Raw genomic sequence first — 19,054 nt, forward strand, 5'->3', positions numbered from 1 at the left:
TTTGTTTTGAAAAGCCACGATGTTTCAGCTGATGGCTTTAATCAAACACATGAACACCTCATTCCAAATTACTATTATTTAATATTTGTACTGCAGTAGAACCCACTGCAAATCCCAAATCAGGATGAGGAGTCCTCATTGTGCTAGGGGCTGTACAAAAGAAACAGTCCTTCCCCCAAAAGAGCCTGTGAATTAAAGGCGAGATTGTGAATCCCTTACTCCCAACAATCAACGGCTACTCACACCAGTAGTTCCACTAAAGTAACTTGTAGGATTAAGTATCAGGGAGTAGCCGTGTTAGTCTGTATCCACAAAAAACAATAAGGAGTCCGGTGGCACCTTAAAGGCTAACAGATTTATTTGGGCATTAGCTTTCGTGGGTAAAAACCCACTACCCACAAAAGCTTATGCCCAAATAAATCTGTTAGTCTTAAAGATGCCACCTGACTCCTTGTTGTTTTTGTAGGATTAAATAACTGCTCATCACTGTTTGTGTTCAGGGTTGACAATCTGACCCTAATGAAAGACTAGGCTCACTGAGTGGCTTTAACAGACAAACAGAGGGAAGAGGAAGGTAACTGCAATGAAACACATGAATTAACAACCTGTACAATTTGCAGAAATTGTGTTTCTAAATGTCAATAAACAACAAATATCAGCTGTATCGGTAAAACCTGTGAGCCCCTTGCTTAGCTATTATAACTGCATAGGTTTAGGTTAATTTGACTTGCTTTTGTTTGCATTGATTCTATTCGTTCACTCTTCAAGGGGAAAAAATGTAACCAGTGCTTCCTTTTGGATTTTATCTGATCCTGTAAAGAAAACAGAAACCCTAACAAACTTAGCCTTCAAACACTTAATACAAAAAAAAAACCCCTCTTTTTATTTCTTTTTTTAATATACTCAGACTCCGTTTTTGCAAAAGTGGAAAATTTTGACATTCCGGGGAAGGAGATGTTGATGTTGAAGTGATGTTGAAAAATCCAGGCCAAACCAGTTTCCAGCAAGGTGCTGGCAGCACAGGCAAACCTCGGCAGCCCTCTAGGCAGCATATTCAGCATAACTGCCCAGGAGCTCACTGAGACGCAGGGAGTTCTGTTTATTTGATTTGTTACATCATGTTAAAAAAATCATAGTTTTGTAGATTTTTAAATCCAGAATGGACCATTTGATCATCCAGTCCAATCTCCTGTATAATATAGAATATAGCATTTCACCCAGCTACTCCTCTATGGATCCCAGTCACCTGTGTTTGACTAAAGCATCTCTTCAAGAAAGGCATCCAGTCCTGATCTGAAGACATCAAAAGATGGAGACTCCACCACTTCCCTTGGTCAGTTGTTCCAATGGATAATTATTGGTTTCAGAGTAGCAGCCGTGTTAATCTGTATTCACAAAAAGAAAAGGAATACTAGTGGCACCTTAGAGACTAACCAATTTATCTGAGCATAAGCTTTCGTGAGCTACAGCTCACTTCATCGGATGCATCCGATGAAGTGAGCTGTAGCTCACGAAAGCTTATGCTCAGATAAATTGGTTAGTCTCCGATGAAGTGAGCTGTAGCTCACGAAAGCTTATGCTCAGATAAATTGGTTAGTCTCTAAGGTGCCACTAGTATTCCTTTTCTTTTTGGATAATTATTGGCACTGTTACAAATTTGAGTCTTGTTTTGAATTTGTCTGGCTTCAACTTCCAGCCATTAGATCTTGTTATATCTCTCTCCTGTTAGGTTTGCACACCAAAGCGTTTATTGCCCACAGTGTGTCATTAGCATCCGATCTTGCTCCTGTTGAAGTCAATGGTAAAACTCTCATTGTGTTCCTTCGGAATGGGCACTTACAGCTGGATTTACCATTGCATATAGTCATTTGCACCAGTGCAAAAGGGGGTGTAAAATGCCACCATTCTGGTTTGCTAGAGCTTTGCACTTGTGCATGGCAATGGTAAATAAGGCTCTTCGTGAGGAAGTGTGGTCCAGTGAGGCAGGGCCCCCTGCCGGCCTGTAGGGAATAGATAGGCCCCTGCAGAAATCCCCAGGTTAGTGGGGAGAGGATGATTTGATGTGCTGTATGAATTTTATGTGGAAGAAACAAAGCTGAAGTCCTGAGTAAAAGGGACCTGAGCCGGACTCTGGGCATGGTGCCACACCCTCCTAGCACGGGGAGACAGGCTAGCAGTATGTGTGCTGTTTTATGGCTCCAAATGCAGTGAAATAGAGAACCAGATCCTTAGCTAGTGTAAATTGATGCAGCTCCGCAGACTCCTTCTGAGCATAAGCAGAACTTTATGTGAGCGCACAGAGTCTAACATAAGCCGTTCCTTGCACTTCTCCATCTGCAGTGTGAAATCTGCTGCAACGTTTCAGGGAGTAGAAAACGAGGGAAACATTCTGAAGACAAGGAGTAAGACGCATATGTGATGACTAGCTTGGTCCAATTCCAAGCCCTTTAGGAAGGCCCAAAATAGATCTCATTTCCAGCATTGAGGGATGGTGCTTGTCAAATACCTGTCAGTCCCAGATCAGTCACAGCTAGGTTGGTTTTGTTTTTTTTTTTTTTTATAATCATGACAAAGAGAGTTGTTATGTTATAGAGCTGAAACAACCTCCAAAGCTGCAGGCTGTGTGTGCAATCTCTGCACACGCATGTGCAAACAGGAATCTTGTCATAAGGACTGATGCCATTGATTCTGCCTCCCATAGTTCTCAAGAAATTGTACAAACTTACTCACTGATGTGTTGGAGAGGGGATAATGTTGCAAAGTTTGAGGGATACTCAGATCTGGGATGTAGGTCTAGGCCTGCCCCTGCCCACCCAGTAATAATCAGTACTTACCTAAGCCCCAGCTTTGAAACTGCTAGGTCGATGGAACAATTCTTCCGTCGACCTAGCTGCCACCTCTCGACGGGGTGGATTTACTGCAGCAACAGAAAAAACCCTTCCGTAGAGGTAGTAAGTGTCTTCACTACAGCACCACAGTTATGTCACTGTAGTGTTTGTAATGTAGACTTCTGTAAGTGACCGTGTGGACCCTGCTACTGTGCACTAAGCATTCCCTACCATATGGAACATTCAGTGCACCCTAGCAGGGTCCACATGGCCACAGAGCATATGGCAGGCTAGAGCACTGTAGATGGACAGCCCGATTTACCATTCACGATGTCTCTGTGTAGACAAGCCCTTAGTGACTTGCCCAAAGTCAGACAGACCTTGATTCAGGACTGCACTTAAGCATCTGGAGTACTGTGTCCAGTTTTGGGCCCCACACTACAAGAAGGATGTGGAAAAACTGGAAAGAGTACAGTGGAGGGCAGCAGAAATGATTAGGGGCTGGAGCACATGACTAATGAGGAGAGGCTGAGGGAACTGGGATTGTTTAGTCTGCGGAAGAGAAAAATGAGGGGGGGATTTGATAGCTGCTTTCAACTACCTGAAAGAGGGTTCCAAAGATGGTGGATCTAGACTGTTTTCAGTGGTACCAGATGACAGAACAAGGAGCAATGGTCTCAAGTTGCAGTGGGGGAGGTTTAGGTTGGACGTTAGGAAAAACTTTCTCACTATGAGGGTGATGAAGCACGGGAATGGGTTACCTAGGGAGGTGGTGGAATCTCCATCCTTAGAGGTTTTTAAGGTCAGGCTTGACAAAGCCCTGGCTGGGATGATTTAGTTGGGGATTGGTCCTGCTTTGAGCAGGGGATTGGCCTAGATGACCTCCTGAGGTCCCTTCCAACCCTGATATTCTATGATCCTATGTGCTTAAGTCCATCTTTATACATTAAAGCGAAGTCCCGTTGGCCACAATGGGACTTAAAATATGCTTAAAGTTTAAGCATTTTAAGCACTCTTCCTGAATAGAAATGCTTTCCTGAATGAGGACCTAAGCCAGTGACAGAACCAAAAATGCAAGGACAAAATTTTCAAAAGTGGCTAAATCCCATTTTCAAAAGTGACTAAAATGGGAAAAAGGCTCCTAAGTCACTTAGGATATTTTACTCCCATGCTTTGCTTATAGTCCACTAGAACTCTCTGTCTCTCAGAAGAAATGATGATGATGATCTCTCCAGTTCTTAATATAGCATAGATAAGCATGGCTTACTGAGTAAAACATTTAAAAAATGCAAAAAAAAATGCATTTCCAAAGAGAAGCATTTGCAGTCAAGGGGCTGTCAGTGTTTCCATAATAAAGTATGTTTTTTGAAAAATGTAATAACCTAGAAACAAAACAAAAAGACGTGATCTGGACTGTACAAAGTCTACATTAAAAAAATAAAATTGGCTATTTCCAAGCCTGAGATGTGAAATAATCTGCAGGAGGTCAGTGGTTTAAGATTTTATTTTTCCTTCTTACATCTTAATCACAGAGTGGATTTTCAAAAGCAATTCTTTCAGACAGCAAAGTTAGTTACATACATGAAGCCTCTTTAAGTGTCTTGTGCTAGATATCAGGTAGTCCAGAATTTGTCTAGAGATGCACATATGCATTAGCAAAATAAACCAAGTTCCAAATGCACCATTGATGAGGATGTGGGAGTGAGGAAGAACCCAGCTTGACTTTCAGATCTCATGAGCAGGGATGACCCTTGGCTAAACAAATGTTTGGTTGTAATTTGATCATATCCTTCTGGAGTCAATAAGAGACATTTACTTAGAATTCCCCGGGTTGCTTTTGCAAAGTTGAATCTCTCTTTAGCACAGAGAGAAATCAGATGTAAGGAAAAACTGTAGGCCAAATTCTCTACTGTGGTAAAGCAGGAGCTGTATTTGATGTGGAATTTCGATACTTTCACTTCTGGACTGACACAAGAAGTGCAATGGTGCATAACAACAAAGCAAAGGGAAGGTTTTAGCCCCGTAGATGTTTTGGTTTAAGCTTTGAGTGAAGATTGATTTAGGTCTGTCTGTATTTTATGTGAACCATTGCTGTCACTCTGACCAGCACTCCTCATCTTACTCTGTCAGATTTGCTGGTACTGTAGGGGCCCAAGCTACAAAGCTGAGCTCTGAACTTCCACAAAGTTAGAGAGAGAGATTGTGCTCAGAGCTGATATATTATTTAAGTTTGGCCCTTAACAGAGTTAGGAGTGAGCTGTGAAATCTGGATCCAAACTTTCCCAAGGTTCAGAGCTCTTGGAATCTCTTTAGCGCTAATTCAGGATTACATAATTGGTAATAAGAAGTTAGAAGGGGAGTTACATAAGGAGAGATTTCCCTCTAAATCTCATTATTGTGATTTTAAAGTAAATACCCCACCCCCTCAATACTACTCACTGATTGTTTTTGTTGTGTCTAAATATCTTATTGCTATTCCGATATCTGAGGGCTGAAGTCTATAACAGGAAACCTGGCTGGGCCATGCCACACACCTGCGAGATCATTAAAGCTAAGAGCAGAATTCCATCTGCCAGCAATGCAATGGAAAATCAGCGTGTCCTGCAGAGGGGCCAGGAATATCATATCCAGTGCTTGCCAGGTTATAAAGTTAGCCTGACCTAATTAATTAGCCAACACCTACCCTTAGTTGGTTGGAGAGAGAGCACACTCTGGCCGACCGCAGGGTTGGGCCGAGCAGAGGGAAGTGAGGGCAGAATCTGGCTGGGGAAAATGAGATGTTTCAAGAAGGCCTGTACTCTGTTCCTATTCCCCCATCCTCCAGGTTTGCCCAGAGCAGGATCAAAGAGCTAAATGCAGCTGGCAAAGTCCAGAGACAGGGAAGGTCTAGGTCTGCTTGGTCCTGCCTCGGTGTAAGAGGATGGACTAGGTCTCAAGGTCCCTTCAAGGTCTATGTTTCTGTGATTCTGTGATATCATGTTTATCATGTTTCTGTGATAAAGCATGGCCAGCCACCAACCTCTCCCTGTAGCTTCAGGGAATAAAGAGGTTTTTGTTGCTGGTGAGGTCAGTCCATATATCCATCTCAGCTCCTCTATCAAATGCAATACAAACCCAAGGGCATTTTCATAGATCATCAAACCAGGAGGGTCTGCTGTGATCATCTAGTCTTACCTCTTGCAAACACAGGCCATACGACTTCCCTGAATTAATTCCTGTTTGAACTAGAGCAGAGCTTTTAGAAAAACGTCCCATCTTGATTAAAAAATTGCCAGTGATGGAGAATCCACCACAACCCTTGGCAAATTGTTCCAGTGATTAATTACCCTCACCGTTAAAAATGTACGCCTTATTTCCAGTCTGATGTTATTAAGTTATGGAATGCAGATGAAACCCTTTCATTCCCAATATGCTGTTATTGCAGTGCTCAGTCTTGCAATATTCAGGTACCCCTGTTCTAATATAGGAGAGAGTGCTGGGGGTGGAGGGAGATTCTGTCTTTTTAAATATTAAGCTTGTACCCAATTTTCTCAGACCAAACCCATATTTCTTGTTTTCCTTCCAAGGCTCTGCTAGCTGCAAGCCAAAGCTGAGGATGGCTGTGTTTTGGCTGGCGATGACAAGCATTAGAAAGTTGGCTTTTTTTCAGTAGCAAGGGGAAATTACTGCGTAAAGCAGGGGGGTTTGTGGACAAAGAGCCAAGTTCTGCCCCTCCTTACTGTCATGCAACCCCATTGCTGTGGTATGGGTTTAAGTGAAGGTGGCATTTGGCCCAGACTGCCTGGCCATTGGCAGCTACCCCGTCAGAAAAGGGAATGGCTGGCGTGAGTGCATTATTAAAGTCCCAGAGACAGTGGGCTGTTTGTACACTTAGTTGTGGGATCAGATGCCAAGATCTCCAGTATGACAAGGCTCGGCTGGCTGGGAATATTTGATTAATTTGTTTGTCTTGGAGGTTATTTAAAGTTGCCTTTTCTAAACTTTTACCTTTTAAAAAAGGAAGCACTATTTTTCTTTTATTTGAAAATGTCCTGTCCCCGTGTAGAGAGCAGGGGAAAGAATCCTCCCCATCTCCATGAATGATTCTAAACCTGTATTGCTCGTGCATTACCTGAAGCAAAAGGAAACACAGGAACAAAGATTGCCAACATGGGTGAACTTAGTGTTGGGGAAAGGTGCCAAATATACAGCCCTGAGACTTCAGTCCTCTGCATAGACAAAGAACAGGGCCAGAAGGAGAAAGAGTAAAGGGAAGGGATGGCCTTGTGGTTTGAGCACTAGACTGGGACTCAGGAGATCTGGGCTCGATCCCAGTTGTGCCACTGGTCCCTGTGTGACCTTGGACCTTCATCTCTCTAGGCCTCAGTTCTCCATCTGGAAAATGGGGATAATTATTATTTGTATTACCATAGTGCTAGGTACAGTACAAACACAGAAGAAAAAGATGTTTTCTGTTCTAAAGAGCTTCCAATCTATGTCCTTCCTTTCTCCAGTCCTTTGCCTGTCTTGTCTATTTAGGGTGTAAGTTCTTGGAGCAAGGACTGTTTCTCACCATATGTTTGCACAGCACTTGGTCAACGGGGCCTCCACCTCCGATAGGATCTGTAGGTACTTCTGTAGTACAAATAATATTTAATAATCAATATCCTCTGTACTGCCCCTGGCAATGTGTCTCAACCCATTCCTGGTGGGATCGGGGGGTAGGAATCATAGAAGGTTAGGGTTGGAAGGGACCTCAGGAGGTCATCTAGTCCAACCCCCTGCTTGAAGCAGGACCAATCCTCAATTTTTGCCCCAGATCCCTAAATGGCCCCCTCAAGGATTGAACTGACAACCCTGGGTTTAGCAGGCCAATGCTCAAACCACTGAGCTATCCCTCCCCTCAGGAAGGAACCTCCAGTTTTCTTCAGCATTTATTATGAATATATTATTATTTATTTGTACTGCAGTAGCACCGAGAAGCTTCAGGCTTGGACCACAACCCTTTCTGCCAGGCATTGTACAAACACAGAATAAAAAGACAGTCCCTTCCCCCAAAGAGCTCACAATCTAATAATTTGGGAGATAAGGCTAGTTTTCTTACATACTAGAATTGTTCTTGGTCTCAGCGGGCTGCTGCCAGCCTGTTTTCCAGTGTCCTAGAAAGGTACACGTCTTCCAGGGTGGGCCTTTTTGTTTTTAGGAGATTCCTTTGTTTCCTGCTACCAAGGCCTTTGTGCTGAGAGAAGTCAAAGTATCCCCTGACTCAATCAAGCCCTAAGTGCTTACAGTTTGGATTGAAGAGACAGCAGGACACAGCTAGGGATAATTTTTAAATATACAAATGGCTTGGAGTATTTTCATAGGCCAAGAAAAACTGTGATTTTCTATTCTTATGACTATTACCAACTCCCTCCCTGCTGCATTTAACACTGGGTTTATCCAGGGCCTTTTAATATGTCTGCCTGAGAAATATATTCTTCTATTTGAGATAGAAAATAAGGATCCATGTAGCCTCCAGACCCATAAGTCTGGAACTTGACAACTGGTATTTATGCTATAGATATCATACTGCTGCACATTCTCCCCCTTTAATCAGAGAGCCCAGAGGCTACATCTCATGACAGATGGTAATTAATAGTGCAGTTTTCAAAAGTGGCCTAATTCTGCTCCTATTGGAGTCAAGAGATGTTTGATTATTGACTTTAATGGGAGCAGAGTTCGGCATTGTTGAGCACTTTAAAAATCCTTCCTTGTGGCCCCAACGACGTAAGGTGAGCACCCTCAGCAAATTTCAGGATCAGGCCCTATGGGATCATTTCAGCTTCCTTTGGTATGGATCAAAGTTCATTGACAGTTGCATGCACTAAGTTGTACTGTCCTCTGCAACGTGACAGTGTCAATGGTACGAATATGGTTTAGTCCTTCTTTAAGTTCCAGCAGCTCAGAGGAACACGAATTCAGCAGGACATGCACTGCAGCTGTTTGCACTAAGGTCTTTTGCAGCTCTGTACGTGTCTCAGCTAAGGAGAAATGTAAAGCACTTTTTTGCAAGGGGACAGGATGGCTCAGAGAGTCAGTGAAGGAACTGTTGAAAGGTTCTCCTGTAGGTTGAGCATTCAGATCTGCCCAAGGTCAGTAACATAAGAACAGCCAGACTGGGTCAGACCAATGGTCCATCTAGTCCAGTACCCTGTCTTCTGACTGTGGCCAATGCCAGGTGCTTCAGAGCAGTGGCTTTCAACATTTCCAGATGACTGTACCCCTCTCAGAAGTCTGATTTGTCTTGCATAGCCCCAAGTTTCTCCTCACTTAAAAACTACTGGTACTTGATTATAAAACCAGACATAAAAATACAAAAGTGTCACGGCACACTATTACTGACAAATTGCTTCCTTTCTCATTTTTACCATATAATTATAAAATAAATCAATTGGAATATAAATATTGTACTTATATTTCAGTGTATAGTATATAGAGCAGTCTAAACAAGTCGTCTGTATGAAATTTGAGTTTGTACTGACTTCACTAATGCTTTTAAGGTAGCCTGTTGCAAAATTAGGCAAGTATCTAGATGAGTTGATGAGCTCCCTTGGAAGACCTCTGCGTACCGCCAGGGGTCTGTGTACTCCTGCTTGAGAACCACTGCTTCAGAGGGAGTGAACAGACTAGGGCAATTATTGACTGGTGGTGATCTGCCATTAGTTCTGTGGCCTGTGGGGTCAGTCCAGTTCACAGTGGACATCTTCCCACCTCACAGCAGGCAGTCTCAGCAGGGAGGTCCTGGATTGAATGAGCATGGAAAAATAAGCTACGCTTTCTCTTGGAAAGGGGATCCCGTCAGCTCACGAGTGAGGCACGTTGGCAAGAGGCAGCATGGAAGAAGCTTACGTTGCCTCCATACGTGCTGTGGCTGATCTCTTCAAAGCTGTCAATCCATCCCGCACCTATAAAAAACCCTACCCCCCGCTCGTTACACGGCTTGAGACTCTGGAGCTGCAAATGGCTCTTTGAGAGGAAAATCGTGGAGTGATCTAATGCCTAGCCAGGAAGCGAGCTCCTTCACAGCAGCTGGCAGTCCTGGGCAGTGTTTCTCATTCAGAAAACGCTGCAGTACCGGAATTGCTGAAGCAGCTGAGCCAAGCCAAGCCTTGCTGTGGAATGCAGAACCCCTGGGGACATGGGTGCCTGTGACTCCCTGCACCGGACCCCAGCTTGGGGAAGATGGAAGGCCTTATAGCTTACAGACCTGCCTTTAATGAGGCAGTCGCCACACCGCAGTGGAGGTGACAGGGGTGACCAGTAACAAATTGCCTGGAATGTCTGGTGAGGAACAAGATGTGGTACAGACCAAGCACTTCAGAAAACATAAGAACTGCACTTAGATTCCAGTTCTCCCATGGGCGTATCTCCCATTAAAATTAGCGGGAAGGCAGAACTGGGCCTCTTAACCTTTACTCAATTTTAGAAGTAAAACTGGGAGGAGAAAGGACTCTTTGATGCACCTCTGCATCGGTTTTGTGGCCATTTGGAAGACAGACGAGACTTAAACTACTTTCAAATGTTCAGCAATGCTGGGTGGATTTGATCTTTAAACAACAATAACAACAAAAAAGACCATGTGACTGTGAAAAGCACTGCAGACTGTATTAAAAACAACAGCCACCCTTCACTCTGGGGTTATTTTCTTCAATACAGTTCCTTTCTAAATGCATTTTTCAATTCTGACTCTGTTCTGGACTGTAGAATGAAGGCTTTGCCAATTATCAGTGTTCCTAAGTCTACAGGCAATTAAGGTGAACTGCACAATTGTATCAATAGAAGCTTTGTGAAATGCAAACTACATTTAATGAGCATTTTCCTCGGCTTTTGACCTGTATCTTATTAGTTGAGGGAGTGCTTTGTGGGGACCATAGGGCATAGGGTCTCAGATTTGTTTTTAAAATAAATTGATCTTCATTACTTTACGCTGCAAATATAATTTGCACTGACCTTTTCTGCTAATACAGATCACACTAGGAGTTGAATTGCTGAAATTGTTCTGTGCACTAATATTGCTAGGTAGATTATTTTATTAGCACCCACAAGTATGCAAGGTACTCCACAGAAAGCATGCTCATGCCCTGTGCCACTTACAAGCTAAGGTCCTGATTGGAGCTGGTCTGAATCAGAATGGAAAGTTAAAATTTTTCATGGAACAGATATTCCCCCCCAAACTGATCCAGAAACCTTGAAACATATTGCTTCTATGACACTGAATAATTTCATTTCAATCATGTTCAAACATAAAAGATGAAATTTGCATACATATAATATTTAATATATTAATATAACATTATAGCAAAATACTACTTTTAAAAGTCAAAACAAAATTAATGGAAATGATAACATCAAAACAAAACCTTTTTACTGACAAACAAAATGTTTCAACACTGTCAAAACAAAATGAGAAAGTCATAATGATTCATTCTGAAACTCCCCCCATCTAAATTTTTCTTGAAATCGACACATTCCAACAAAATGTTTTAATTTTGAGAAAACTGCACTTTCCATTTAAAAAAAATTATTTTAACCAGCTCTAGTCCTGATTCTGCAGGTGGATCGTGCACTCATGTGGAGTTCAATGGGGTTCCATGCAGGCAAACTGGGCCACCAGCATAGATCCAGTTGCAGGACTGGGGCCGCAGGAGTGAATCTGAGAGGCAAGTGAGAGAAGATTCTTTCGAAACTTTTCCCATCACTCCTCTAGTACAGTTTCTAATTTACTTGGCGTTGCATACGACTATGGAGAGACAAGACATTCAGAACTGTTACTTTTCTTCTTTTCGCAGCTCACAAAAAATAAAACCCATCAACACAAGCACTGACCATTGTGAGAAAAATCTGTTCTTCCACTGTCATTTCTATAGCTTCTGTTGCTTCAGTTGATACCCAAAGAAATGTATGTAGCATATTTTTAGAAAGGGTTGGCCTATGCACAAACTTGCATCATAAGACCTAAATGGGTTTTAATTCATACTTTTGGTTATTTCGGTGCAAGTGTGTGTGGATAACAGACTCTGATTGCTAAATGAAAGTCTAGTATTATCCAGAGAGACGAGGGAGGTGAGGTAATATCTTTTATTATTATCCGCTCGAGCAAGATCAAAATACATTGATTTTGTTCCAAAATAATAATGCCCACACCTAGACTTGCATGGAAAAGATGTTAGTTATTTCAGTGCAAGTTTGTGAGTAGACTGGCCCTAAAAGAAGCAGGTTGCTGCACAGAAGTTCTCTGCATCCATGCCACAGCATTCACTTTATGCCAGGATAAAAGGAAACGTAACAACCTCTGTAAAATAAGATAATAAAGATACTCCTCTACTGCTGCAAGCAAAGTGCTGAGACTTAGCAACTGTGAGGCCCAGCTCATTTTGATCAGAGCTGCTCCTTGCTGCAAGGCTGTTAATCTTTTAGAACTGTAGCACCTGAAGTCTTTATTAGTCCCGATAAAGAAACAAGGATCAACATCACTAGAGTTGACGTGTGCAGCTGCTCACTAGTGCCTGGTCCTGTTTCAGCCTCTAGCATAGAAAGAGCAGGGTTTTTTAATACTGGTGATTGTGTGACAGTTGCTTTGCAAGAGGAATAATAGCAATTACTGAGCATTCTCTCTATTCGAGTAGTGGATAGTTCTGAGGGTGGAAAAATGGAACATGAAGTCATTTGCCCCTAGATGGCTAGCTTGTATCCAGGCCACGTGGAAGTCAATTAGGAGCCTTATGTAAAGCCCAGTCAGTGTGAGTCTTTTCATTGCAGCAGGCCCTGCATCTGAGGCCTGTTCTGTCGCTAATGTAGGAAATGTCTTGGTAGATCTCAGGGTATGTCTACCCAGCAATCAGAGGTGTGACTGCAGCACATAGCAATGGGGGGGGAGGGATAGCTCAGTGGTTTGAGCATTGGCCTGCTAAACCCAGGGTTGTGAGTTCAATCCTTGAGGGGGCCATTTGGGGATTTGGGGCAAAAATTGGGGATTGGTCCTGCTTTGAGCAGGGGGTTGGACTAGATGACCTCCTCAGGTCTCTTCAAACCCCAGTTCTCTAGAATTCATCATTAAAGCCTTTAGTCTTTAATAAGGAAGCTGAGATTTGTGTAGGTTTTTTGTAGCCATCCTACCAAATTATATAGCAGAGATGCAATTCCTTATTGAATTTAATAGGCAGGAGATGGGGGGGAAGGATGGCTTTCTGGTTAAGGCATGGCCCTGTGACTCAGGAAATCTGGATTCCTCTCTTAGCTCTTCTAGAGACTCCTTGTATGTCATTGGGAAATCACTTAGGCCCTGATCTTGCAAAAGCTTAAGCACATGCTTAATTTGAAGCTTGTGGGCAGTATCACTGAAGTAAAAATTAAGCCTGTGTAAGTATTTGCAGGATTAGAGCATTGTCCTCTCTGACCTCAGTTCCCCATTTGTCTCGTACTATATTTTTGTACCGCACCTAGCACAATGTGGCCTTGATTTCAGCAGGGTCTGTAGCACTCGCACAATACAAATAACAGAGGATGCGCCAAAAGCCTACACAAAGGTTCTAATCTTTTAAATTCAGTTGGGTTTTTCCATAGGGCATATCACTTCATAGCAAGGTAGACTAGATTACATACACTGGGTGAGCCTAGAGCAGGTATTTTATGGTCACGTCCCTCACCGAGTTGGCTGCCACTCAAGAAGTTGCACACAGCATATGATCAAAGCAAACTGGAATCTAAAAAGAGTTTTCTTTTCCTTTTTATTGGACCAGATTGTTTCACCAGATTGTTTCAAAAGTTAATACATATGTGATAAAAAGAATGATAGATGTCAGCTGTCACTTCTGTAATGAAAGCTGTCCCCAGTGAAGTCTAATGGAAAGGATAAGAGCTGTCTAAATCTGTGGTGAGAAGAAGGCTCACCCCATTATCTTCCCTTCCCTTGTACATCAAAAAAGGAAACTGAACAACAGAGAAGTTTCTCCTTTCTCTCCAGAGAAAAATCGCTGGGAGTTCATTCAAAGCTGTGCGTGGGATTTTCAGAAACACTGGCCTAACTCTGCTCACACAAAGCCAACGGTTAAATTCCCATGGACTTCAGTGAGTGTTGGAGTTAGGCCAGTTCTGAGTGTTGGAGGAAATCCCCCTCGGTGTCTAAGGGTATGTCTGTGCTGCAGTCAGCGGTGTGACGGAAGCACATGTGGACGTACCTGAGCTAGCTTTGATCGAGCTCGCTCAAATAATAATAGCAGTGAAGCCTCAGCAACATGGACTGTCAAAGCCCTCCTAGGACTTTGGGTACATATTTGAGCACCTTTGCCATGCTATAAACTTGCAGTTCCTCCGTTTTCTCTCCCTCTAAAATAGCGATAATACTCATCTCAATGACGTATTGTGAGAGTTTAGAGATAAGACACAACTGTTGAATATGGAACTGAATTTTCAATCCACTCTTAAACCCAAATTTGAGTGTGAGGTGATCCAAGGTTCTGGTTCAGGTTCCTCTCGTATGAACACATCTGAGTACCACGGGATCCTTAAAGACCAGTACTTAGATGATAAGTTCTTTGTTGCAGGGACCATCTTTTTTTTCTTTGTTTGTACAGCGCCTAGCGCAAAGGGATCCTGGTCCGTGACTGGGGCTGTTAGGCATTACGATAATACAAATAATAAATAAGTGGTTGGGACCTCAGTTTTACTCCTTGTCTGACAGATGGGCACCTCCAGTGGCACAGCACCCACTAACACCAGACTGAAGTGTTGATGCAGAATAGAATGCCAAAATAGAACTCAAGTGAAAAGTTTCCCTTACAGAAAAACCTTCCACAGCTACCCTGCATTTATGGATCCTGCCATATGTTTTTAACATGTGTGCGCTTTACTGTAAAGTGCATTCTTTCGACTACTGATGTCCCTAAGCCAAGAATTCTTGGATTTTATTATGATTTTTCAGGGGTGGGGGGAGGAAGGAATCTATTAGGAAATGCCTCCAATATGTTTTCTATAAGATTTCCTATTAATAGAGCCAATTTATGTTTTAAAATATATTCCAGTGTTTGTTTTCATTGTCCTTCCACTGCCAACAACACTCTGCAGCAATTTCTGGCTTCACTGGACTCTTTAGCAGTGAAAATATGGTTTCATCCCCCGTCTGCCTTGCTCTCTCTACCAACATATTTGTTTCAAAGTCTGGACGTCAGAGTCCTACCATGTAAAATCTGCAGCACATTAGAGGCAAAAAATTTTTTAAAAATTATTTGGTATCATAGCAAGACATTTAAAACTAAAAGACCACTCCAAGCATAGTTGGTGCATCTCAGCAGTTGTCAAGGAGTAAATTACACAAGTTTTACACCTAGGCTAGTGTTTGGCAGAGATTTTTACAGCTGTCTCAGCAGTCTGGATTCACGCAATCACTCAGGACTGATGTAGTTTTAGGCAAAAGGCTGATCACTCTTATTTTTAATGTGTTTTGTGTCAGAGTACACAGTGCACAGTATTAATAGGCTGAGAATATCAGTAAATTGGTAAAATAAAACATTATGTATTTCAGAAGTTGTAGTCACAAACTCTAGATTCAATCTTTTGAAGTTTGTAAAAATTAAAACCAACATTTTTTCAAGGTAGCATTTTTGGTGGGTACATCAGATCAAATCCTGCAATCCTCATTCAGACAAAGCTGAACTTCAGTAAGAGTAATTGCCTGCGTAAGGACGTGAAAATGTCGCGTACAGAATCCTTCCAAATCTGTCTGGCTGATTCTTTGCTTTGAGATACAGTATAACATCTGGCAACTTAAGATGCCTAGCATAAAACCAGATGCGATAGAGTAATGTAGCAGGGTATTTACAGGCAATTGCAAAAGAAAAATCTAAAACCAAATTGTGGTTAACAGACAATTATAAAAAGCTCTTTAATTTTTCTTTGTTTTGTAGCAATCAGATTGTAGGCTATTGTTAATTAAAAGATGCTTTTGTGAGTGACGGGCAACAAAGAAGTGATGGGAGCAAAGAGGAATGAGAGCCTAAAGATTTCCTGAGTCTGTTTCTTCTGTGCTTCTGTGGCAGCTAATGCAATGGGGGCGGAGGGAGGGGGGGTACCTTTTCTGGAGTGCCCAGTACTCAGCAGCTCCCAGTGAGGGCACAGTGGGAGAGATTCTGTGCTCTGCCTCTAACTGTGAAGTTAAGAACACAAAGCATAGGGAGTGAGCGGGGTGGGCTATGGTGGCTTTCAGCTAACTTCGTGCCCTTCTGATCCGAGGCTAGGGATCATAGGGATCCCCAGCATATATTAGAGAGTTTAGTTGGGGTCCCGTGAAAGGTTTGGGGAGATTTTTCTTTTGCCTGAGCTGGCTGTCTCCATCTCTCTGTTTGGGGGATTGGGTTGCCAGTTTTCTAGCAATTATTTCTAAATTCCAAACGGGTTTGAGAAACCTTCCTGACCTGATTTTTCATTGGTTGAGCTCACACTGCTGACGATAACATTGTGATCAGTCAGTCAATGAATGACAGCTACTTAAATAAACACCTGGATAACAGAACCTCCAGAACCCTCCAGTTCAACCTGATATCATGAGAGGCCTCCATAAGAAGCTGTAATCTTGATTTTTTTTAAAAAAACTGTCTGGCTCTTAGACCAAAAACATCTCAACTGGACTCCAACCAAAACGAATTGCCTACTTGCTGATCCCAAAGCCTGATGATAGAAGACAGGAATGGCATAGAAACACTGGCTTATCTCAGGAAGCTAAGAGCCTATCCCTCAAATTAAATCTGGAAGCAATGAGACATGTCATGTTCAATTTTGATCGCTGCAGTGAGTGGGATAGTGCAGAAGTTCTCAATGTGGGATTTGCAAACAGGTGTCAGGGGGCTGCAATTAACCTGTCCTTCCCATACTGCTAAATGGGAGAGGGGTTCCAGCTAGATGGGAGGGGAATCCTTAGGGGGGAGATAGGGTTCTGATACGGAAAAGGTTGAAAACCCACTGGGTTACTGTGTGTGTGCACCATGGCCGTCTACTGATTGGTTTCAGAACTGCCCAGCTCTGTGAACTAATCCCTACGCTGCTAATAGCTAAGGCACTACTGGAAGGTGCTGCGATACTATGCTGATGAGCACTGTCTAAGAACCGATATAGAATAGAAAAGAAGAGCTAATGAGCTTCACCTTTAGTGCCACCTTTTGGAGCAGGAGGATATGAGTTCTAGTCCCAGTCCTGCCAATCAATTCCCAGTGGTCCTGATATGTAGTTGGATGACAACTGCAGAATCCCATGTAGCTATGGACCATTTAACTGGTATTTTGAGCTGCTTCTGAGCCAAAATAGCCTTTCACCTCAAAAAAGCCACTGTCATTAATTCATCTAGATGTGACAGATAAATTAACTGTGGGACTGGGTGGCTTAAGGCCTTGATCATAGTCATCAAACACCTCCACCCTCTAAGGTTAAATTGGGTTACCGTCCAGCTGCTGTTCAGAGGTCTATAAGAAATGAACTGGTGGTCTCAGTCCATTGCAGAGTGGGCAAGTGTCCACACCACTCAATAAACCAGCTCTGATTGGTCCCCCTTGTTGTCATTCTCTGCTGAGAGGCAAAGAACTCCTTTCTTGCCCCTGGAGGTGGATCCTCTTGCATAGCTGCTACACCTGTCCTCTGAATAAAGAGATGCTCTCCTTCTGCAGGGCTATGAGGGCATCAGCTTCCACTAGCACTGAAAAGACTAAGTGATGACGTGGGTGAGAGGAGGAGGGAAGGTGTTGGGGAACGGGGGGCTGGGAAATTGTGCTTTGTAAGTAAAAATAAACTCAATGTGCAAAGGTCTATCAGGGTAATTACTGGGTGCAAAGAACCGTGTGCACACATATAAATGCAGGATGCTTTGCAGGTGCTGGGGAGGGAGGAATTTGTATTTAGCTCCTGCTGCATCTCACATTCTCTTTGCCTCTCCCCCTGGCAGTCTGATGGGACCATCCTGGCCATCGCCTTGTTGATCCTATTCCTTCTCCTGATGCTGGCTCTGCTCTGGTGGTTCTGGCCTCTGTGCTGTACAGTGGTAAGTCCCTGCTTCCACCCCCGTCTGTCTGCACTGTAGCTGTAACCGCGCTGTCAGGGGCATGGAGCGAAATAACAGCAGAGGTGCTGGCATGGACAACAGACATAGAAAGCTGACAAGCAGTAGCCTCTGATAACCAAACTGCAAACCGAGAGAAACTGCTGTGGATTCCAAGCCAGTGATAATTTAGTGTGCATCCGGGGCAGTGAGGGGGAGGATTTTTATTACCAGGAATAAAAGTATTTCTGAGTGATAAGCTCATTTCTAAACACTTAAGTTAGTCTTGGCATATTTTTTAATTAAATAGGAATGACCCAGGCAACATATCCAGCAAAATTCATCTCTGGAGTAAGTCTGCTGAAATCCATGGACTTGTTCCAGGGATTCATCTGGCCCATGGTCTCCTTTGGCCTCCCCCCATATAAAAGCAACATTGTTTCCAAATGTATCCATGTTTATGGGTCTCCAAAGGATTCTGGGATGAAGTGCACAATTCATCACTCTATTTACAGTAGATGCAAAGGTCACTCAGTACATCAGAACAGTAAATAGGTCATGGAGTTACAGAAGAGGCAAAACTCCCCTTGACATCAGTGGGAGTCACAGGTATGGCAAGGTTTAGGATGAGGCACTAAAATAGGAAAGGGTTTCAGGAGATGTATACAGGAGCAGGTTCCGAGATGAATGAAACTAACCCAGGATGCTCTGCTGAATCGACATTTCGACCTACGTGCACTTTAACAGAATGATGGAAGATGAAATGCCAACTACTGTAGAATGACCTTTCAGGCCATAAAGAAAAGGAGTACTTGTGGCACCTTAGAGACTAACCAATTTATTTGAGCATGAGCTTTCATGAGCTACAGCTCACTTCATCGGATTTCGTGAGCTGTAGCTCACGAAAGCTCATGCTCAAATAAATTGGTTAGTCTCTAAGGTGCCACAAGTACTCCTTTTCTTTTTGCGAATACAGACTAACACGGCTGTTACTCTGAAACCTTTCAGGCCATGTTTCCAAAGGAGGGTATATTCGGAAAATGCCACGGATGAAATTCTGTCAGAATGGAAATCAGTGGGAGTTTTGCTATTTAATCCGGTGGGACTAGGATTCCACCCCTCGTTTGCACGTGCAAAGTGGATAAATGAAAGTGCAAGTGGACAGCTTGGTGCATTGTGTGTGCAA

General features: G+C 43.0%; 1 protein-coding gene across 2 annotated transcripts in view; it reads left to right on the forward strand.

Annotated features, from left to right (window-relative positions):
- Nucleotides 1-19,054, forward strand: part of ANTXR1 (ANTXR cell adhesion molecule 1) — a 181,147-nt gene that overhangs the window by 73,512 nt on the left and 88,581 nt on the right. Inside the window, exon 13 of one of the 2 annotated variants that reach the window (XM_073325259.1) lies at nucleotides 17,776-17,871. The exons of the other annotated variant lie outside the window; for it this stretch is intronic. Within the exon in view, the coding sequence (XP_073181360.1) occupies nucleotides 17,776-17,871 (96 nt within the window). The remainder of the gene's footprint in view (nucleotides 1-17,775; nucleotides 17,872-19,054) is intronic. 2 annotated transcript variants of the gene reach the window in all.

This window comes from Lepidochelys kempii, chromosome 26, assembly GCF_965140265.1.
Source record: "Lepidochelys kempii isolate rLepKem1 chromosome 26, rLepKem1.hap2, whole genome shotgun sequence".
Classification (NCBI taxonomy): Eukaryota; Metazoa; Chordata; order Testudines; family Cheloniidae; genus Lepidochelys; species Lepidochelys kempii.